This window comes from Sus scrofa, chromosome 13, assembly GCF_054392235.1.
Source record: "Sus scrofa isolate SSC_HxYL_T2T_F1_AM1 chromosome 13, Sscrofa_HxYL_maternal_Yorkshire_Landrace_v2.0, whole genome shotgun sequence".
In the NCBI taxonomy this organism is placed as follows: domain Eukaryota; kingdom Metazoa; phylum Chordata; class Mammalia; order Artiodactyla; family Suidae; genus Sus; species Sus scrofa.
Window position 1 is genome coordinate 163241870 of NC_139395.1, and position 24546 is coordinate 163266415.

The 24546-nt window shown below is 34.0% G+C and overlaps 1 protein-coding gene across 9 annotated transcripts in view; it reads right to left on the minus strand.

Moving 5' to 3' along the window:
• The window catches only part of NECTIN3 (nectin cell adhesion molecule 3), a 132058-nt gene that overhangs the window by 63953 nt on the left and 43559 nt on the right, over positions 1 to 24546 (minus strand). For 5 of the 9 annotated variants that reach the window (XM_084991367.1, XM_021070395.2, XM_084991366.1 and 2 more), the window contains exons 2-5: positions 22136 to 22477; positions 13676 to 13972; positions 10079 to 10196; positions 4791 to 4942 (exon numbers count right to left, since the gene is read on the minus strand). In XM_084991367.1, the coding sequence (XP_084847493.1) occupies positions 4791 to 4942; positions 10079 to 10196; positions 13676 to 13972; positions 22136 to 22477 (909 nt within the window). Of the gene's footprint in view, positions 1 to 3966; positions 4037 to 4790; positions 4943 to 10078; positions 10197 to 13675; positions 13973 to 22135; positions 22478 to 23010; positions 23081 to 24546 lie in introns of all 9 variants that reach the window. The other 4 variants (XM_084991372.1, XM_084991371.1, XM_084991369.1 and 1 more) reach the window with 2 other exon arrangements.

The window sequence follows — 24546 nt, forward strand, 5'->3', positions numbered from 1 at the left end:
GACACAGAACTGTACATTTTTAAGACTTATTCTGGAAAAAAAAAAATCACTGACATTTCCTATTTCTAGTTGCAATGTTCTTTATGTGAACACAGATGGATGTCTACTGTCTGAGACTTAACAAATACAGCTTTCAAAAAACCTAATGACTCTTTTGAGTGATTAAAAAAAACTACTTAAGAATTGTATGTTATGTATTTTGTCAGCAGTTCTAGAAATTTAACCTACGATCCCCTACTCAACTACTGTTAAAAACAGCATAGCTGCACTATTAATGATTCCATGAGAGGACTATTGTTAAACTTTATATTTTGTATCTTAAGCAATGGACATATGACCATGCATATGAGACATTTATTCACGTTTTCTAATTCTTACTCTGTTCCAAGATAATTACACTGAAAATCACAATTTGTGTAAGGAGGCAGGAGGACAATTTTGTAATCACTAATAGCTATTTATTTATCATGATTTATAAATCCTTCCCAACAGCATTCCTTATGTATTCAGTTATTTTTATGTATTCTTTGCTGAATGTGGTATTTAACAAATGTAATAAATTAGTGGACAATGGCCTCTGAGTTCCCCACACCCAAATAAAGAAATACTTAACTTTCTTTTGCAAATTAATGAGTTCTGTCCAACTGGAAAACAAACAAATAGCTAAGACTTCTGAAACTATAAAGTATATTTTAGCCTAATAATTACTATGTTAAAAATTAAATGAACTTGTTCTTTTTTCTTTTAAACTATATGACTTATTTAAATAGACAAGATCTGCAAATTTTATTTTTTTTTATTTTTTTGTCTTTTTGTTGTTGTTGTTGTTGCTATTTCTTAGGCTGCTCCTGCGGCATATGGAGGTTCCCAGGCTAGGGGTTGAATCAGAGCTGTAGCCACCGGCCTACGCCAGAGCCACAGCAACGCGGGATCCGAGCCACGTCTGCAACCTACACCACAGCTCACGGCAACGCCGGATCGTTAACCCACTGAGCAAGGGCAGGGACCGAACCCGCAACCTCATGGTTCCTAGTCGGATTCGTTAACCACTGCGCCACGACGGGAACTCCAAGATCTGCAAATTTTAACGTTTAAGAAGTGCTAAGTTAAGTGTGTCTGATATGTCTGGATCCTAAAATCAATACGACCTGAAATTCAAGATTTGCACAGGAATACACTCTGATTTTTAGGCATAGGGGAACTTAAGTGATAGGAGAAAACTTGCTTCTCTATTCTCAGAGAAGTAAGAGCTGCTCACAGTGAAAAAGATTAACTTTCTGATCATTTACTGTATAAATTATGGCTTTTTATTATGATAAAAGCCTACTAGTAGGCTTTAATATTCATTGGGGAAGGAAATTTGTATCTGATATACTTGATAGACTGTTAAGAAGCTCTTAGAGGAGTTAACTAGACTCAGTACAGTATGCCATATTAAAGACTCTGGATAAAAAAGAACAAAATAATGCCATCTGGAGCAACATGGATGGGTCTAGAGATTATCATACTAAGTAAGTCAGATAAAAACAAATATCATATATAACTTATAAGCGGAATCAAAAAAATGACATAAATGAACATATTTACAAAACAGAAGCAGACTCACAGACTTCAAAAACAAACCTAAGGTTACCAAAGGGGAAAGGTGAGAGGGAGGAATAAATTAGGATTTTGGAATTAACATATACACATTACTATATATAAAATAGATCATCAACAAAAACCTACTGTATAGCACAGGGAACTATAATCAATATTCTGTAATAAACTACATGGGAAAAGAATCTGAAAAAGAATCTATGTATGTTTACATGTAACTGAATCACTTGGCTGTACACCCGAAACTAACACAACATGGTAAATTAACTGTACTTCAATTTAAAAAATAAAAATTAAAGAAAACAGACTCTGGATAGAAAAGTAAAGTCTAATTATTGATGATTACTTGAAGAAAACCTCTCATATAACTCTTTTTCTAGAGTACAGAGCGGTAATTAATTGTAATTTTTCAGATTCACTCAAAATTTGATTTCCACTCTCATAAGACCTAGTAGAGGGTGATTTTAAAATGTGTGAAGTTTATCATCAGTATTACATTAGTCCCCTTACCAAAGTGTTACATCACATAAAAGTAGATTCTGGATTTTTAACTCTTTCCTAATTGTGTTCTTCTCAAACAAATGTACTCATTCACGCAACAAAAATTTCTAAACAATTACTGTGTGCTAAACATTGCTAAAGACGATAAGAATAAAGTATTGACTAAAGCAGACAAAAATTCTGCCCTCTTAGGACATATATTCTACTGGGGATAAAAATAGGCAAGTACAGAAATAAAATACGTAGTATGTCACATGATAATATGTACCACAGAAAGAAATAGGCAGAGAAGAAAGACAAAGTAATAACAGGGTGAGACGAGAGATGCTTCGATTTTAAATACATCTCTGAAAGTGATATTTGAGCAAATACCCAAAGGAAGTGAGAGAAAGGGGTATGAGGATATCTGAAGAGCATTCTAGGCAGTGGAAACACCAAATGCAATGACTCTAAGGTAGGAAATGTGCCTGCTGTGTTCAAAGAACAGCAAGGAGACCAGTGTGGCTGAAGCCAAGTGTGTAAGTAATCTAGGACTAGAACATGTACAGAGCTTAAAAATCACTGAAGATTTGGTTTTCGTTGTAGGCAAAATGGGAAGCTCATGGAAGGTTTGGAAGAAAGGACTGATGTGATCTGATATACCCTTTAAAAGCATTATTCTGACTGCTCATTTGATGACAGATTGAAGAGAGGGAAGATTAAATGGCTATTCTAACAGTGGACTAAGGGTTGATGATGACTTGGGCCAGACTACCGGCAACAAAAGTGGAGAATTGGTAAGGTTCTGTATATAACATAATGAGAAAGTTCACATCAATTTTTGATGGATAGGGTGGGGTATGAGAGAAAAATCAAAATCAAGAGTAAGTATCAAGGATTTCATGCCCTAAGCAAAATATAAGAATGGAGCTACCAATAACTGAAAGGAAAAATGAAGGCTGTTGCAGGAAGAAATCTGGTGCCAAGGGGCAGAAGAAAGATGAGGAACTCAGTCTTAAATGTTAAGTTTTAAATGCGTATATATACTTCCAACATAGGGGGTGAACGATCACTAACAGGCAGTGGGTACACAAGTCAGGAATACTAGGAAGTGGACCCAAAATACCAAAGACAAACATAGCATATCACCAATAGATAAGAATGCCAAAATTGAGCCTTAATATTTAAATGAGTATGTAACACATTAAGCCTAGGATTTACAAGTAATATCCCATACCAAATTTCATAAAACAGAAATAAAAAGTAAGCAGTCTTTAGGTTAACTACATTTTAAATATGCAGTTCTTGTGGCTTTAAGATTCCTTCTATTTTTTAAATAAAAAAACCTCTAAGGGAAGAAAGGGAAACTAATATACTAACAGATTTCCACCAAAGCACTGCTGCTGGCAGAAAGGGCTGACTACAGATGCACACAGCTCTAATCTTATGAGATTCATGCAAAAAAATATGTGTCCCTATCATGGTCCAGGAATTAAGTGCTGAGTATACAATAATTTAAATAAAGCAAACACAAACTGTTTAAACATGAGTTCAGATAGTAAGTACACAAATGAGCACACAACTACAAATTGTGGCAGATGCCATGAGAAAATTATATGGATAACTCTCCTTAGATTAAGTAAACATAGAAGGACTAAGAATGTAATCTTAAAGCAAGCTTAAAATTTCTCTAAAATCATGGAAAAGAAATCTGAAAAAGAATATACATGATATATATGCATGTGTAATTGAACCAATTTGCTATATACCTAAAACACTAAAGTATACTTTAGATAAAAAATTTCTTTAAAATCTCTAATTTACTTAGTTTTAGACTGAACAGAGATAAAAACCATTAACACCCTATTATCTAATTACCATACTAACCTGCATTTCTCAAGGTTCTCTTCCTTTTTCCTTTAAATTTCCATTTGTTAGACATGAGGATTGCTACATTCTTATAGACAGGAAGGAGATGCTTAAAATATTTACATAATTTTTATAAATAAGCATTCTGATGATAATACATTTATAGTCGTATCCAGGAAAAAAATGTATCTTTAGCTCCAACTATATTTTGTAAATACCAAAATTTATACTCAAACTGACAAAAATATTCATAGTAAAACAAATGGAATGTGAAAAATCTAAGTTCTCAGTGGCTATGGACTGGCTATAAAAAACATCTTAAATTTTATTTCACTGGAACATTTTCAGTAGCATTCCTACTTCACACTTCAGTAACTCAATATGGTATAGTCCCACACTGAATAACAATGATATTTGATAAGAAGGTCATCAAAACTGATACTCCATTTTACTTATCAGACACTTATGTGCAGAGTAGTTACCAAAAATAAACAAAAAAAAAAACCCCACATTTACTCCTCGTGTAAATACAAAAGAACATAGAGAGGTACACACTACCTAGAAAAAGAATATTTCATATTTATTCACTGAAAAATCAGCTTTATGCATAGGTCTTAAGATGTTTATAAATAAGTTTAAGTAAAGGAATGCCACTTTACATATGTATTTCAGGTAAGGTTACTTTATTATATCTCTTTTAGATTATCACTACTTGGAAAGCCTCACACTGTTGATACGTACCTTCACAAGTATAAATTACTGCCCAGATCATAGTGCTATTGTTATGATTGTTGTTACAGAATAATTTGAGTAACTCATTTTGTGAATGGACAGTAACTTACCTGAAATATAGATGACTTTTTGATCGCTTCTTTGACCAAGGGAATTGGTCACTTTACAGACATAAACACCAGAATAATTGAAAGTCAGTGGATGGACAAAATGAAGAGTATTGTCTGAAGCCAATAAACCATCAGGCCACTGTCCATCCAACCTAAATTTTAAAAAACATGAAATTACTTTAAATATATTCAGATTCTATTCATTCATAGCTATTTAAATAAGATATTACATTTTTAAGTTGTTAGTGAAAGAATTAGCATCCTTTAGGTAAAATTCACTATGAAATAAAAGCAGACTATAAGTTATGAATTTTCATTTTAACAAAGATGAACTAATAAATAAAACCCCATTCTTTCAGGAATTCCTGTTATGGCTCTGCAGAAATGAACCCAACTAGTATCCATGAGGATGCAGGTTTAATCTCTGGCCTTGCTCAGTGGGTTAAGAATCTGGCACTGCTGTGAGCTCTGGTACAGGTTGCAGACATGGCTCGGATCTGGCATTACTATGCCTGTAGTATAGGCCAGCAGCTGCAGCTCCAATTCAACCCCTAGTCTGGGAACTTTCATGTGCTGCAGGTATAGCCCTTAAAAAAAAATAGAAAGAAAAAAAATAAAAATATCCATTGTTCCAAAATATCAGTTCATATAAATGAACCAAGGCTAATATATTAGAGGGAATAGAAGGGAAAGAGAAAAAAATTATGTGATTTTATTTTATTTAAAAATAAATTTTCTGGCCATACCTGCAGCATGCCAAATTTCCTGGGCCAGGGACTGAACCCAAGCCGAAGCAGTGACAATGAGAGATCCATAACCCACCAAGCCACTAGGGAACTCCCCCCAAATTATGTGATTTTTATAGAATTATATTTTTAAAAATAGAAAATTAGAAATATAAATTATTTAAAGCCATACCTACAGTATCAAAAGAATTTTAATATTCTCAGTGAATTATGGATCTATTTATTCATGAGATACTTAGAACCTTCCTAATGAAAAGTCATCATTTATGTACATGATAATGTTGTTAGCACCCTCTGTATGAGGGTAAATGTAAAGAGCATCATTAATACTGAACAAATCTATACTGGTGCCCTATTCAAAGATGGTTTGTTTCTAAAGCACCAACAAGGGTCTTGTAATTTCATAAAATAGGCATCTGTGACAATAAAACCAAGGTACTATTTGATATCAATAATAACTCTTCTTGGAGTTCCCATCCTGGAGCAGCAGAAATGAATCGGACTAGGAGCCATGAGGTTGTGGGTTCGATCCCTGGCCTTGCTCAGAGGGCTAAGGATCTGGCCATGCCGTGAGCTGTGGTGTAGGTCGCAGAGGAGGCTCGGATCCTGCGTTGCTGTGGCTGTGCAACAGGCTGACAACTGTGACTTCCACTGAACCCCTAGCCTGGGAACCTCCATATGCCATGCGTGCAGCCCCTTAAAAAAAAAGAAAAAAGACTAAATAAATAAATAAATAAATAATAACTCTTCTTAAATGGTTTCTATACTAATTTGACTAAGAGGTCTTATCTGGTGTGTGTGTGTGTGTGTGTGTACACAGAATAAAATTCCACTGGAAGAACTCTAAAGCCATTCATTGCAATGGAACTAAGTACACTGTTATACATTTTTCCAACCTTAGGGTATTTCCTGCAAACAACAACATCAACAATAGGTCTTTATTTTGAAAGTGTTTTTATAGCCCATAAATTATTTTTTTAAAAGAGAATAAAAAAGTGAAGTAAACCCACAGGCTCAACTGCTACAGTTTGAACTAAACAGTTTTTCAAAAAGTTCATTCATTCATTCACTCAGCTATCCATTATTTAACTACTGAGAACTTACTATTTACCATACTCTGTTCTGCTGATGTTGCTGAAATGCACGGGTAAATAAGAGTTGGTCCTTTCTTTCAATGATCTAAGCACATCAGTAGGAGACCAACAACTAATTACAGAGGGAGTAAGAACAAATAATAATAAAAAGGTAGAAAGGCACAAATCAACACCAGAGAATAGATGGAAGGATTTCATTCTGTAATCCCAATTGTTTAAAAAAAAAGATTGGTAAAAACCTTTTACAGGTGCTATGACTTTAATTTAGTTTTGAAGGGTAAAGGTAAAGGTCTTATATGGTTTAAAAAATCAAAACCAAAAACCCTATACTTCCTTCTTAAGAGGACTTTGGAAAGAAAGAACATTTTTAGAAGCATCAGCCTTCAAAAGGTGAACTCTTTCTCTAGAAGGATAAGAATGAATATGAAGTCTATATATCTTACCAATCAGCTCTGTACTTTTGACCCAAAATTCTAATCCCTTTAATTATGAGAAATATAAAAATAGCCTATAATCCTTTAAAGTTATTTATTCAAATAAGCCAGAAAAATCTAATTATCATATTAAACTCACAAAAAATGACATGCTAAGCACTTCCCATACTCCTGTACCTATGTCACATGATTCATATACACTATCTCTACCTTCACAAAAACTCTGTAAGGTACTATTATCAATAAGGAAACAATGGTTTAGTAAGGTTGAATGACTTATTCACAAAAGACATCTCAAAATACAGACACCAGATGAGATCTCAAAATTATATGATTTTAGAAAACATTCTATCACATCTATCACACAGCCAATGCCTGCTTCCCCACTTTGAAGAAAATGTAGGTCTTCTTTACTTTTAAAACTGTAGGAGTTCCCGTCGTGGCGCAGTGGTTAACGAATCCGACTAGGAACCATGAGGTTGCGGGTTCGGTCCCTGCCCTTGCTCAGTGGGTTAAGGATCCGGCGTTGCCGTGAGCTGTGGTGGAGGTTGCAGACGTGGCTTGGATCCCGCGTTGCTGTGGCTCTGGCGTAGGCCGGTGGCTACAGCTCCGATTAGACCCCTAGCCTGGGAACCTCCATATGCCGCGGGAGCGGCCCAAGAAATAGCAACAACAACAACAACAACACAAAGACAAAAAAGACAAAAAAAAAAAAAAAAAAAAAAAAAACTGTAGAATGTAGAAACGTCAGGTCTTCTCTACTTTTAAAACTGTATCTTTGCTTAAAGACAATAGATTGACCAAATATACTGGCTTTTTTGCTTCCACTAAATACCACTTAAAACAAGAGTAAAGGAATTAAAGAGCTATTAAAAACCAACAAGTAGAAAGAGAACAGGAGATAGAATTCATCAGACAAGATATATCAACAAATAAACTTTTATAAGAAAGAAAACAGATAAAGAAAACAATATATGCTTTAGGCCAGTGTTTCTCAATCAGGAGTAATTCTGTCTCCAGGGGACATATGTGGCATGTCTTGAGACAGTTTTTGTTGTCACAACTCGGGGTGAGGGGAGTGTGTGCTACTGGCTCTAGAGAATGAGGTCAGGGATGCCATTAAATATACAATTCACAGGACTGCCTCTAACAACAAAGATTTTTTCCAGCCTCAAATGTCAAGAGTGCCAAAGCTGAAAAGCTCTGCTTTTGGCTGAAGAACTGTTTGTAGAAGGCATATAGATGAGAAAGCAGCCAATTTGCTCCAAAGAACCCAAGAAAGATTTGGAGTTTGACTCGCTGTACTGCAGAAGGCCAGAGTGAGGCAAAGGGCTAAATATAAGAAGGTTAGTTTAAAATTGAAAAAAATAAAACAGAAGACTTCTCCCAAATCTGTACATATATCAGGTGTTGATGTGCAGGCAAAAGAATGAAATTATTTTAATAAATAATTATTTTAACAAGGGAATACAAAAAAAAAAAAAAAAAAGAATTCCACTCTTCAATAAGTGATATCTGAAGCTTCCCAGAGAAATAACCTCCTTTCTACCCAAAGTGGAATTTATCAATAAGTACTCCCCACAACGGTTTCCACTCAGCATTTTGTTTTTTTAATTTATTTACTGTTTTGTCTTTTTGAGGGCCACACCCATGGCATACAGAGGTTCCCAGGCCAGGGGTCTCATCTGAGCTGTTGCTGCCGGCCTACACCACAGCCACAGCAACACCAGATCCAAGCTGTGTCTGCGACCTACACCACAGCTCATGGCAATGCCGGATCCTTAACCCACTGAGTGAGGCCAGGGATCAAACCCGCAACTTCATGGTTCCTGGTCTGATTTGTTTCCACTGAGCCACGAACGGAACTCCTCAGCATTTTATTTTAATGCATTACTGTGGAAAGATTGGACAACTGAGAAAATTCAGGAATATCTACAAAATGAAGGATCAAACAAAAAAACAAAAGACCTTGGAGGGAAAAAGAAACAATATGTAAGAAGTGAAAAAAACTCCGCAGAGGTAATAACTCTGGTATCCCTAGAAAGAAACAAGAAGATACTACATCCATAAAAAAAGAAAAAGATGCTATGAAAATGAACAAAGAATAAGAGAATGCTCTTAGAACTGAAAATATGCTTAAAGAAATATTTCAATCAGTGGAGGGGAGGGATAAAGGAAATCTTGGGAGAATAATAAAAACTGTTTGAATATTAAGAAAGAAAGAAAGCTTAGTATACAATAAATAGGAATTCCAGTACAAGCAAACAAGAAAATATAAAAACCATGGAAATGACAAAAGGAAAGGGGAGGGGACGGGGAGAGGAGGGGAGAGTCCACTGTTGGCAGATAACAATTCTCTAGATTGAAGAGGGGGGCCAAAATACTGAGAAATATAAATGAAAACCTCAGGATAACATTTTTGAAATTTCACAAATAAAGAGAATTAAGGATATTTAGAGAGACTACACAAGTAAAAAAGAAACAATTATTAGCCTCAGGAAAAACAAACAGCTTTAGAACAAAACAAAACATATTTTCAGTATACTACTTAGCTCTTGTAAATAATATTTACCTGCCATAGGGAAGAGGCAAAGATTACAAAGATTAACTAAAAGTAGCTTAAATTTCAATGGGACTATGAAGGGCAGGAATATGTATATGGGCATGTTTATGTGTGAACAGGTATATATAAAATCAAATTTTCATCTTTCATAATATGAAGTCAATAGACAGTGTTAAAAATTAGTAAATGAAGAAGTTTCAGTTTAAGACCTATGATGATAAACAAAAGGAACTGTTAAAGCTGTTAAAATAAAGTAGCCTCTCAGGAAAAGAACTGTGGGGGCAGGAAGGTAGGGAGATGGGGGACAGAAAAACACTTAGAAACTCTTTAATTTAATTTCCAGCTATCACCATAATCATGTATGACATTAATAAAAACAACTTTAAATATGCCTTTAAGAATACTTCTGACTTTTAAATAATTTCTCTTGGGAAATATCTAACATTTTTACCTGCTCCAAACAGACTTGAAGGGTGGTGGATTTGCATCAGCATTACACTTGAGATTAACACCTTTTCTTCCTACAAACCAGTTTCCATCATAGCCTGTTACTGAAACCTCAGGAGCATCTATAAAATAAGTGCAATGATAGGACATATTGTTTTGTTAACAATAAATGTGATATACAATGATAAAGCATTAACATAATACACATAATACCCAACAAAAATCATTTTCCTCCTCTCATTATACATAAACAATAAGGAATACAGTACTCAATAAATACTGGCTGATTAGAAGAATGAGTAAATGAATGGATAATGAGCACCAAACACTAGGCAACTATAAGCATGTACAATTTTAGTTATTATGGACAATGGTAATTTGAAAGGAAATATCCCCTAAGAGCTATCAAGTCAATTATAAAAATTAGATTCTTTATATTTAATTAATGTCCTTTGGGCATGTATTGATGTGACAAACTTTCTAAGAATATAATTACAACTAAAGTAAATTATCTGAGGCCTGAGCTGCTCTAAAACATGAATTTTTATTCATTCCATGTACCCCAAGGTCTTTTAGCATATGTAAAATATGGTTACTTAAATGAGCAATTATCTGCATCTAAGATCAATATAAATTTATACCTTTAAACTATAAAATACAATACTAGCCACTCATTCAATCATCACTGTTAACCTCTTAATAAGTGACACTGTTTTAGATGTTTGGTATACATATAAACTATTCAAATTTATATTCTTTTTTTTTTTTTTTTTTGGTCTTTTTAGGGCCACACCTGCAGCATAAGGAGGTTCCCAGGCTATGGGTCGAATCGGAGCTACAGCTGCCAGCCTATGCCACAGCCACAGCAATGCCAGATCTGAGCCGCAGCTGCGACCTACACCAGCTCAAGCGATGCCAGATCCTTAACCAACTGAGTGAGGCCAGGGATCGAACCCTCAACCTCATGATTCCTAGTCAGATTCGTTTCTGCATGCCAGGACAAGAACTCCTTATATTCTAATAGTAACAAGAAAGATGACATTTTAAAAAGCTAACTAAAATCTGTTGAGGGACAAGAAGGAAAAGAATAGGAATAGAATGTGAAGAGAGATGATAAAGAAATGCTGTTTATGCATGGTACAGTGACCCTCCATCACTCTGTGAGCTACACAGTAAACTAGATAAATACAGTAAATGGCAAGATAGGAAGTTGGAGAGAGACCAGATCAGTCTTTAACTCTCTAGGGAGGCCTGACTGTCAAGTAAGGTTTACAACAAAGTGATATAAAAATTAAACTCTTTATGCTAAGGTCCAATTACCTTAGTAATTTTAAAAAGAAACTGCCTGTGTCTTATAAACAACAAAAATTAACAAATATTTTCCTATCTTAAAATTGGTACTAAACAAATGTTGCTGAAAAAACAGTTCAAATAGATCTGTGAGTTTTATTTCTTTTAAAAGAAGAGAAGGGGTTATATATTAAAGTATTCCCCAAAACCACCTCCAAAGTTTGAGACATAAATTTTGAATATAGGATTTTATGTCCTTTGGAGTTCTCCTTGTGGCTCAGCTGGTTAAGAACCCGACACAGTGTCAGTGAGGATTGGGGTTTGATCCCTGGCCTCACTCAGTGGGTTAAGGATCCAGTGTTTTTGCAAGTTGCAGCGTAAGTCACAGGTGTGGCTTAGATCCCCACATTGCTTTGGCTGTGGTGTAGGCCCACAGTTGCAGCTCTGATTCAAGCCCTCCCCGGCCCTCCGTGGTCCGGGAACTTCCACATGCTGCAGGTATAGCCATAAAAAGAAAAAAAAAAGATTTTTATCTCTTAAACTTTGTTTATATGTTCTATTGGTCCCAATTAAAAATAGGAAAAAAAATACTCTAAGAATATTTTAGAAGCAAGCTAATAAATCTAAGCCATAATTATAAAGTCTGATGTCAGAAGAAATATTTTTATATATTTAGAACTGCATTCAGACAAACAAAAAATAGTATATGCAATTGAAGAAAATTTCAGTCATTATTAATAATGGCAAAGGGAAGAAAAAATACTTATGAGAAAATATTAATGATACTTCATAATTGGTTATCTAAATTTTATAAGAAAAAGGAAGATGTTCAGAGTATGTATAACATTGTAAAAGAATAAAGAAAAATTTTAACTGGATTCTCCAAGTAAGTGAAGAGAAAATAAGTTACAGTCAGCCCTCTGTATCCATGGGTTCAGTATCTGTGGATTCAACCAACTGTGGTTGAAAAACATACAGAGAAACAAACTCTAAAAATTTCAAAAAAGCAAAACTTGATTTGTGGCATTCCAGCAACTAGTTCCATAGTATTTACATTGAATTTACAACTATTTACATAAAATTTACATTGTATTAGGTATTATAAGTAATCTAGAGATCATTTAAAGTATACAGAGGATTGCACAGATTTATATGCAAATACTATGCCATTTTATATAAGGGATATGAGCATCCTGGGATTTTGGTATCTGCAGGAGTCCTAGAACTAATCCCCCATGAATAAGACGGACTACTATGGCTATATTTGCACTCAAGAACACAACGGCAATAATAGTTAAGATAGCTTCTCAAGTTTAACCCTATAAACATTGAAAAAGATTCTTAGAATTGGTTTTTGAAACCATTAAACCAAATGTAATGAATATGTTTAATTTAAAATTCCATGTATGTCATACCAAAAAATAATAAAAATGAAAAATAGAACATCTTCAAAAACCTATCTACCTTTATGATCTGTGCATAGATGGAAATGAAAGCAGAACCTAAACACTTCTCCTAATTTTATCTTTAATCTACTTAATTTTCATTATATTTACTATAAGCTATCTGCACCATCATTTTTTTCTCTTGCTCAAAATTTCAAAATGCTTACCCAAAGAATGTATTAAAACTGAGAAGCTTTATAGAAAAGGGAGTGTATACACACACATATATATCCACACACAAACATACACACAAGAATGTATCCCTTAACAAAAAAATAAAAGCACAAAATGGGGCAGCTTTGAGCTTTATCTATGATTATTATTTCAATGATAACTTTATTGTTTTATCTTTGTAAGGATAGCATGATAAATAAAATCAGATTCGAAATAATATTGAAAAAATACAGAACTTCAACCTAATTAAAATGCATCTAGGAACTAAAAGGTTCTTCTTGCTTAAAACATCATGGGTAGCATCAACAAAAATGAATAATAGCAAATCAACTGGATTGGAGAAACAGCTGTTTTTCTCCAAGTAGTACACATTGTGAGGTATAAATTTTCACAATTCACCTAAGTCCAGCCTATTTTTAGCGTCTAAAAAGGATAAGTTTAAATAAATTTAAGTTGGACAGCAAGTTTAAAGTCATTGCCCATTTTCACAAACCTATAAAAAATGTCCTGATTAAATGAAATTTTCATGAAAATATTTTAATTAAGAAAAAGTGTCAACAAGGAAAATCTACTAAGAATATGTGAATACTAAATATTCAATCTAAAAAGTCTGATATAGAATTATATCAAAGGAAGAAAATTAAAATAAAATATATGACAAACTTAAAAAGCAAATGTTATCATTTACTTACATTGTATATCTAATATAAAAGAATATCGGATGTCCTTTTCCAAGGCTGGATGTTTTACAACACAAGTAATTCGCCTTCCTCTAGCAAATCTGGTAGGAAAAAGCTTGTACTGGCTGACAATTGTTGCTGTTTCATTTGGAAAAGAAGTTGTAGTGGATTCCATTTCACCAAGATCACCTTCCCAATCAATGTGTGCAACTGGTTTTCCAGTGGCTGCGATACAAATGGCTGCTACTGTTTCATTTCCTCCATCAATTAAAGAATCTGGCCCTTTTATCAGGCTCACAGTGGGTTCAACTGTTTAAATTTAAAAAAAAAAAAAAACTAGTTATATTTCAATAAAGAGTATATTTACATACTTCCAAGCCACATCTAGCCATGTTTCATAATCTGAGGGACAACTACATATAAAATATACACAGTACACAGGTAATGCCAACACAAAATGGATTCTTGGAACAAAAGAAAATCATGAGTCAGGACAAATAAGCCAAGACTTTGTACTGGCTTCTTATCACACCATTACAAAGATGCCTCTCCCTGGTAGAATTATAATTTTCTCCCCCAAATTAGTATATTAAAAAAAACTCCTGAGAATTTGATCATAAATTCCATTTGAGATTAAAGGTTCTATTACTATTACAGGGAAAAGAAAATGTGATTTTAATAATATAATGCTTCATTTTGCAGCAAAAAAGTTTACGACACATTTAAAACAGATACTGTTAAAATGTAATGTCACCAGTAGTTGTGTTTATTGAAATGTACACACTACCTACCTTCATCTGGTATAAGAAAGCTCCTCAGCAGGGGAAGTAACCTAAATGTTAAACCTTTTCAATCTACCCTCCATATATCCTAGCTATCTCTTCACGTTTTTCAGCAAAATTTATACGCTTCTTTCTGTACGAATTCCTCAGTACAAACTTCATGAGTTCTTTGGCTCAAGCCTATAGTTTATTGTGTGCATTAAGTTTTTATCTAAAAGATTTTTCATTTCCAAAATTTCCAACTGATTCTTTCAACGGCATCTGTTCTTGATTGGTATTTACATGTCTACATGTTTTTGATTCATAATTTACTTTAAGGGATATTAATATTTTCCTTTTGTATTTCCTTCCTTTTATTAGATGTACTGTTATAAAAATTACAAAGGGAAAAGTGCATATAACACATGAAATCGACATAACTTCCTAAAAAAAAGTTAGCACCTCCCAGGTCCCTCATATGCTTCTTCTTGGTATTAATACCCTGAATATCCACTATGAAGCCATTCTTCTAACTTTGGAGATAAAATTTTACTTACTTTTCATGACATTTTTACAGCCAACAAATGCAAACTTAAACCACAGCTTCATCTTTTGTGTTTTAACTTTATATGACTGGAATCAGATTATCTATATTTTTTTAATACTTTTTCTTTGACTCAACTTAGTGTTCTTGAGATTCATTTATGGGGGATATGTGACCTTAGATTATTACTTTGCAATTCATTTTTTAACTTTTTACTTTTAGATCATTTAGATTTGCATGCAATTGTATAAATTTTTCATTTTAACATTGCAGGGTTCAGTTACTGTTGGACATTGGTGCTGTATCCTGTTCAGTACAATTTTATAAAAAACATTTTCATTCATGTTTCTTGGTTTATTTGTATGAAAGTTTTTCTAGTTTATTTTATCTCTTGTAGGAACTGCCACTTACTATATTCATTTCCAACTTTACCAGATAATGCCAAAAAGCTTTCCAAAGTGCCAAATTACTCCCAGTCTTACCACTCTGAGACTTCTCAATGTTTGTGAATCTTGCAGGTATGAAATAGCATATCACTGAGACCTTATTTTTAATTTATAAGACCATGAATGCGAATAAGGATCTTTTCATGTTTATAAGCCATTTGGAGTTTCTTCTTCTGCAAAATAACCATTAAAGCCAATTGTTTCTTTTTCTTACTGATTCAGGAGAAGAGTCCTTTTCTGATTATATGTGCAAATATCTTCCACCAGTTTAGGGCCTGTCTCTTTACCCTAGGTATTGTGTGTTTTGATTAGCAGAAGTTTTTTATTCAAATGTACAAAATGTATCCTTTAACTACTTTTATGTTCAAGTACACTTCATTTTATTGCACTTCATTTTTACTGTGCTTCACAGATACTGTGTTTTTCACAAATAAAAGGTTTGTGACAACCCTGCAATGAAGAAGTCTATCAGCACCATTTTCTCACTTCCTACTTCCGTGTCACATTTTAGTAATTCTCACAATATTTCAATCTTTTCCTCACTACCATCATATCTATTATGATGATCTCTGATGTTACTATTGCAAAAAGATTACAACTGGCTGAAGACTCAGAAGATGGTTATCAATTTTTAACGACAAAACTTTTAAAAATTAAGCTATGTACTTTTTTGAGATGTAATGGTATTGCACTTATAGAATAGACTACAATGTAAACATAATTTTTGTAATACTGAGAAACCAAACAACTGAAGTGACTGTTTTACTATTCACTTTATATTGCAATATTAATTTATTGCAGTGGTCTAGAACTGAGCCCACAATACTTCCAGAATGTGCTGTATTTCAAAGCCAAATTACTACATCATTTTTTTTTTTTTCTTTTTATGGGTGCACCGGCAGCATATGGAAGTTCCCAGGCTAGGAGGTGAACTGGAGCTGTAACTGCTGCCTACACCACAGCCAAAGCAACACCAGATCCAAGCCACATCTGCAACCTATGCCACGGCTTGTGGCAATGCCAGATCCTTAACCCTCTGAGTGAGGCCAGGGATCAAACCCCACATCCTTATCGACACTATGTCAGGTTCTAAACCTGTTAAGCCACAACGGGAACTCCACTATGTGATTTTTTTTTTAATATATATATATAGTTTCTTGTTCTCTGAATATATTTTTTTAATATATTGACTTATCCGTTCAAATGGTAAGCACTGTTGTTCACTAGTCTGTGTTTGATAATTCCAACAGCTTACGCAGGTCTGTTTCCATTGTCTTGTTTGCTCTGGCTGATGCTTATGGAGTTGCCTTTACTTGCATGCCTAGTTATTCAAGTAAACGATATGTCTCAGTTTGAATAACAGAGGTAGAAATAATTTGAAGTTTGGAATAAAGGTACCTTTTATACTTGTCCTTGAATAATTAAGGCAGAAATAATTTGAGGCTTAGAATAAAGGTAACTTTCTTCCAGAAATAATCTGTTTTTTCTTCTGCTAAGCTAGCCCTGAAAACAATGTCCAGTTCAGGATCTCCTTAATTTGAGACTATTCAGGGGATATAAACCTGGCCTAGAAGTTGACAAGAAGGCTCATTTACTGCTGGTGTACTACTATTCTGAAAATCTAAGCCTTTGGTACCAAGAGGATATGAGAAGGGTTATTAAACATCCCAAGCAGAATTACATTCACATATTTATCTCTCTTACTTCTCAAGGCTCTCAAAACCTTAGCTCAGCATCTTAGGTGTCTCTTCCGAACTGTCAAACGTCCCCAAGCGTAAAGACTTATTTCTATGTTTCTACCTCCTTCTAGATTTTAGTCCAGTTATATGCTCCACAATGCTGTTATTTCTTTGAAGTTTTCAATGGTGTGTGTTGTTTTTTTTATATATATATTTCACCCCAATATTCCCATCCATGGGAGAATTGGTTTGAATAATTTGTGCCATCAATAGAAGCTTTTATCTTCAAGGAACATAAAAAAAATATTTTAAAGTCAATTTTAAATTCTATTTCTTCTGAAGAGAATCAGTCTCCTGGTTATAGACTTCATCACCTTTCTAAAATTACTTTTCTCATATTCCCCCAAATTTTAGTTAACTTCTCTGTACTCTTCCCTGTTTAGAGGTTTTGCTGTTGCTTCCTCTTAAGATGCCACCCAATGTCCTGTATACGCTGATTTGGGGGAACACAAAGTTTTCCCAGGCCCGTATTAACACCAAGATTGTTAAGCCTACTTTCTGTGGTCCTTTCCCCTACTTTAAAAGTTTCTTCTCTCATGTACACAGATTAGTACTAAATTAGTACTAATTTAGAAGTCCCTTCTATAGGTATCTAATGCACACACACTATTTACTTTCTGATGCTCTCTTCTTTCCACTATTCTGCTCCACAAATCCTAGTCTCCTGACCATCTGTCTCCTAAACTCAGTGAGACCAGCATTCTCTGCTTGAATTCCCTGTCACTGAGCTGTAGCCTGGAAACTGCCTAAGGAGGAAGCTGCAGCAATTGTAGAACTTATTTTCCTTATTTCAAGGATCATAATCCTAACCTCCTTATTGTCTAATGACTAGAAACTGTTTAGTTCCCTAGTTTTCCTGTTGCTACAGAGAGAGTAAATCAATTCCCTGTTACTTCATCACATCCAGCAGAAGTCTTTTTTTCTAATTACAAAAGTAATATTACTAAAAATTGGGAAAACAAAGAAAAATTACCCACAACTGCAATATCCTAATAGAGTCATTATCACATTATTCCCTTTCCTTCTCTTTATTTCTATTTCAAGTTTCCAGAGATGTAATCATGGCATACCTATAATTTTGCGGCTTATTTTTTTTCAAGGAGCAATACTTATTTTAACCATAATTTTACCAACTATATAACACCCCATATATCAAAAGGAAGTAACCGACTGTGCGACAATTCTTCTGCTATGGGGCATTTGTTGTTCAATTTTCCCAAATCTTTTTGCTATATTACATTCCTTTAATTCAGTTTCTATTACTGCCATTCCACTGAAACTCTAATGTCACTGCCTAATCTATACACTCAATACTTTTCTTTGCCTGTTCTTGTTGACTGACTTTGTAGAATTCAATACTTAGTGTAGTTCTTCCCAATCTGTTCTGAAAGTATTAAGATCTAATGCCTTCAGATATCTGCTCTAAGTAAAGAATTAACCTCTAGGCTATGCATTTAGAATGACAGTAGCTATGTGCCAATCTTAGGAAAACTGAAAAAATGGCCACTGAAATCATTTTCTGTAAGGCTTGATTCTCACTGTGGAAGAAAGTTGCTAGAGTAATCTTTATCTGCTCTTGATATGAATAATATTATTTTGCCAGTTTGTCTGAAAGCTATCTTTTTTAATTCATTTCTATATCTTCCAATCTCTGTTCTAATAAACAATCAGTCTTAGGCCCTCAGTTACTTTTTGCATGTCCCTTAAAAACTTTTATCTGATAAACACTACTACCCAGAAGATTTCTAATTTTATTCACTTTTGATACAAAGCTTGATTCTATAGAATCTACCTGATACTTTTTGTCTATATATACTCCAAATCAGTAAGTCAAAAGCTGAATTCATAATCTCATCCTGCCAATCCTCAACATTTGTTCTTCATTCAGATATGCCCATTTAAATTAATAGTAATATACTCAATTACTAAGGTTCAAAACCTGCTATTGTTTGAACCTCCTTAGTTTCTTATATCTAGTCAGTTACAAAGTTCTGCTAGTTTTTCCTTTGTAATAGCTCTCTTTCTTCATTCAAACGGCAGAAATTAAAAATTGAATTTCAAGTTTTCACAGCATCATGACTGAGACATCATGATTTCTTTTTTTTTTTTTTTTTTTTTTTTTTTTTATTTTCCCACTGTACAGCAAGGGGGTCAGGTTATCCTTACATGTATACATTGCAATTACAGATTTTCCCCCACTCTTTCTTCTGTTGCAACATGAGTTTCTAGACAAAAATGATAGCTGCTTTCTTTTTTTTTTTTTGTCTTTTTGCTATTTCTTGGGCCGCACCCGTGGCATATGGAGGTTCCCAGGCTAGGGGTTGAATCGGAGCTGTAGCCACCGGCCTACGCCAGAGCCACAGCAACGCGGGATCCGAGCCGCGTCTGCAACCTACACCACAGCTCACGGCAACGCCGGATCGTTAACCCACTGAGCAAGGGCAGGGACCGAACCCGCAACCTCATGGTTCCTAGTTGGATTCGTTAACCACTGCGCCACGACGGGAACTCCGAGACATCATGATTTCTAAACCTCTTCATTTCAATCTATCAAAAACACCACAATGATCTTCTAAATCAGAACTTTTATCACATTACTCCCTAAATCAAGTCTACGAATTAAGCATCCCTCTAAGCAAGGTGAGAAGAAGGGTGAAGCAGTTTCTCAAACTCTACTGTGCATATAAATTACTATGGGGATTATAGTAGATTATCATTCAATGAGTCTCGGAGGGGTCTATAATTCTGTATTTCTAACAAGCTCCAAATGTTGCCATTGCCATTGTTGTTAGTTCATAAACCACACTTTAACAGCAAGAATCTGAGAATAAAGGGAAATGAGAAAAAGTATACTACTATATAGTAAGTGTGCATTTCAAGTTATATAAAGCTCAAATTCCCCATCTTAATATTCAAGTTACTTTGAAGTGGTCCCACTCTATGTTTCTAGCCTTTAATTCTTGGACTTTACACAAATCTTTTGAACTATCAACAAATTTACTCAGTGGTCCCCCAGAGGATACCTGGCAATGTTGGGAGACGTTCTAATTTGTCTTGAAGAATTGCTACTATGATCTAATGGGTAGAGCTCATGGACACTGCTAGTCTACAGTGGACAAGACAGCTCACCAAAACAAAGAAATCCAGCCCAAAATTTCAACAATGCCAGTACTGAAGAAACTCTGCACTAATATGTATAGTTTTCTGTCTCCCTGTGTTGTCTCACTTACTCTCCTCTTTTCCTTTTTCCTTTTTGCCCACATTCAAGTACTGAATTAACTATTTTTCCTACAAAACATTTCTAAATTACCGAGTTTACTAATCCATTCCTATATCCTACTTGCATAACATTTAGTGTATGAGTGCTATATACCAGTAACTCTTACAGGCTTTAGGGATATAAAGTTATATTTTAAACTGCACAGTTATAGTCCACCACATGTTTATAGCAGAGAAGACATATAAAAAGATGTGGTTTGATGAATAGCAGTTAAATAGAAGAATGTAGAAGAGAGAGATGGGAAAAAAAAAAAAAGGCAGCAGTCCAGGCATAAAGAAAAACCACATGTAAAAACACAGGAGTTAATGGACTGCAAATAGTTAATTATGATAATAAAGTTTGGATTGTTGGGAGAAGTGGAGCAGGGAATGGAATAGATGAAGTTAGAGAACTACACACAGGTAAAATCATGACTAGTCTTAAACTACATAAACAGTCTTGAGTTTTAAACCACTGAGTAATAATATTAATTTGGGGAGGATTACTAAAATTCAAAGCAAAAAAAAATTATTCTTATGAGTTCTCTTCTACACATGCAAACTATTATTTTCTCAACAATGACTTTTTTGTGACTTTTTTTACCCTGGTGGCTTACACTTGATTTTTCAGATATTTGTGCCTTGACTTCCAATCAAAACAATTCTTAAAAGTATCAATTTTGTAAACCTAAGTTATATTTCCCCACAGTTCTTAGAGCAGTGTCTTAAACACATGAAGTCCTCCAATATTTAATTTTATTTCTATTTTTAAAAGAGTATTTCTCAACATGGAAAAAATATATAACACATCTAGACAAAACTGCTTTCCTACACTTCAGAGACCCTGAAGTTATGCCATTAAATATTAGAGGCTGTGTAACTGTTTGGTTCTCTGAAAGCAGATACCAAGATCAAGTGAGGAGTGCAAAAGGTTTATCAGGAAACAGCATCCAGCACCTGGGAGAAAAGTGAAGAACAAAGATTGAGTAGGGGGAATCAGGAGACATGATAATGTCCCTGTCAGGCAAACAAGCAAATTCAGAGCAAAGACTGCCCAATAAAGGAGTCTTGCTTTGGGTGGAAATGGCTATTACTCATTAATCCTTGCTCCAATATTTCAAAAGTATTCACCATCAATTCCAAATTGGTTTACCTTTCACCGCAGGTGGAAATTTTAATGCTAATAAGCTCCTTCTAAACTCCACAATAAACTTTAATAGTTATCAAGTAGAAAAAGGCAGATCATTCAATGCAAGAAAGAGCCCAAGATTCAAACAGCTAAGTAAATCCACAACAGCAGAAATAAAATGATTTGAAAAACAAACATAAGATGTCAATGGCTCCAAGACCACAGGCACTTAAAATAATGGAAAAGCTTATTTAAAGACAGTAATTTAATTAAAGGTTGAAACTTTGAGGGGAAATACTGAAAATAAATGTCAAAGAAACTCAGCACTCAGTATTATAGACAAAAAAAGTTATTTCATGAAGAAAGTAAAATAGCTATAAACTACACAGTATTATGATAGGCAGATATGGGCAAGATCTTGTTTAAACTGAGAATCCAGCATGAGAGGATTTTATGATAGAACTTGAAAAATCATATTTGAATTATTTTATTTTAAACCTATGCTTACATAATTTCAATTATTTTAAGTTCTTGATGATACTTTTACAATAATCCTTACCACAACCACCAAAATACACAATCCAAGTATACCTACCTAAAACAGTTACAGTTGTAGAGGACTGAGCATTTCCAAGAGGGAATGTAACAGCTTTGCATATGTATTTTCCAGAATCAGAGAATCCTATGTTATGCAGAGTAATTGTTGCATCATTAAGAGAATAGTTTTTAAATAAGACTCTTCCCTGATATTCTCCTTGAACAGAGAATCCATATTGAGGATGATGAACTGCAACAGTCTGTGAACTTTTGCCATGTATCTTCTCCCATGAAATTTGTGTTATAGTTTCATTTACTTCAATTAAACATTTCAATGAAACATTCTTTCCCCATACTGCTGTAACATGTGGCTCCACAATAATTGGTCCAGCTAAGGCACCTACGGAAAAACGAAAAGCATAGTTCTTAAAAATGTAAAAAAGTTATGCTAACACATAATTAAATTCTTCCCTGTTTCCTCTTTCTCTTCTTCCCCTTGTGTACGTGTACACACACACACACACACACACACACACACACACACAATCCCAATGACTGAATAACAGGAAGGTCTGAAGAGAGCTAAATGTTTCCAGGGCTAGATTTAAGACCTAAAGAATGACTCTTAAATAAATCAAATAATCACCAATACATGTTGCTGGAGGGGAAAGTGCTAGATTAGGTCAAGTGTAAACTTGGAGACAGATCCTTCCCTATTCAGATTACCAGACAGGATCCCAAACTTGGCTGAAACTTTGACTGCAACCTTTTGAGAGATTGAAACAAAGGACCCAACTGAGCCATGCTCTGATGACTGACCCCAAAAAACAGAAATAATAAATACATGGTGTTCTAAAGCTAAATTTTAGGCTATATTGTTACTCAGCAATAGATAACTAATACATTTAGGATCTGTCAAACAAAATACAATACCTTAGTGCCTTCTTTTGGAGGACCCCTCTACCAAAAATCTGTATAAGACACTTCATTTAAAACAGACCAACTGCCAGAAAACAAAAGTTAATTTTTTCTATTTCATGAATGAAGATAAAAATATTCCACAAGCAAAAATTAAAGTAAAATATCAAACTTTACCCTTATAAAACTGATTTCCTTCCTAAGAGCAATGAAACAATCTAAATCATTTTAGGGAAAATAAGGCTAATACTCATGAATATTAAACTCAAGCAAGATGCTCTTCATTGACAACATATATAACAAGTCCTTGGAGAAGTTTACAACTCTCATACATGTCCTGACAAAATAAATACTCAAATTAAGAAGTAAACCAAAATACGCACTCAGAAATAGACCTTTAAAATTTAAAATGTATAAAGACCTTTAAAACTTACAGTTATGTCTAATTATTAGTTTTATTTTTTTTTACTAAGATAATGCTATTTTATTTATTACTTCCAATGGAGATAAATATACCACATACACAGAAGGAAAACATTTACTTGAGGCCAAAGAAACTTCTTGTCACTATTATCCCATGGACCAATGGGGTAGTTATTTGAACCTCTCTTTGTGTTCTTCCTTCACTCAGAAACAGTTATGAGTCCAATATACTGCACTGAAGTCTTCCTTTATCTCCCAAATTTCTTTTTTTTTTAATTTTAAATTTAATTTTATTGGAATATAGTTGACTTACAATGTTGTATAATATTTTTAAATGAGTACAAAAATGCAAGATGTTATCGCTTAAGCAATAATCAAGAAAAATGTGCTTAAACATGTCCAAAAAGTCCTAAATGACAGTAACTTTATGCAATCTTATTCCCACGAACCTTTTTAGGAGGGAAAAAAACAAATGAATACATTAAATAGATTAAGAGGGAAACTTTACCAATTTGCACGGACCATACTTGGGAGAAAAAGAGTTTTCTTAACCACTCCACCAAAAAAGTATGAAGTCCAAAAAATTTACCATCATTTCTCTATCATGCTTTCAAGCACAGACAATTACAAAGCTTTTAAAATTAAACTAAGATATATGAAATATGTAAATATTCTTATATATTTTAGTGAGCTAAACTATATCTGCAAATGCACAAATGAAAGAGCAATTTATAAATGTTAAAAATTTCATATATCATGAAGTAACACAGCTCTGTATTTAAAGAAAAATACATAATAACTAAGTAGGATATTCAAGAATGTAAAGATATTTTAAAAAATATTCTTCCTATTAAAATGTTACATGACTTTCTCATCTGATGCCAAAAGGGCATTCAATGCAATTTAACAAACAAGTGAAAAAAGGATTCTTAATAATAGATCCTTCTCAAATCAGTGATCATCACAATACTAAAATTAAAAAAGAGGGGCACAGTTATTAAAGAAAGATCAAGACAAGATGCATTATCATTATCATCATTCAACAGAGTCTGGAAATTCCCATGCAGTGAGATAAGAAAAGGAGACAAGGAAGAATAAGTATTAGAAAGGAACAGATAAAATTATTAT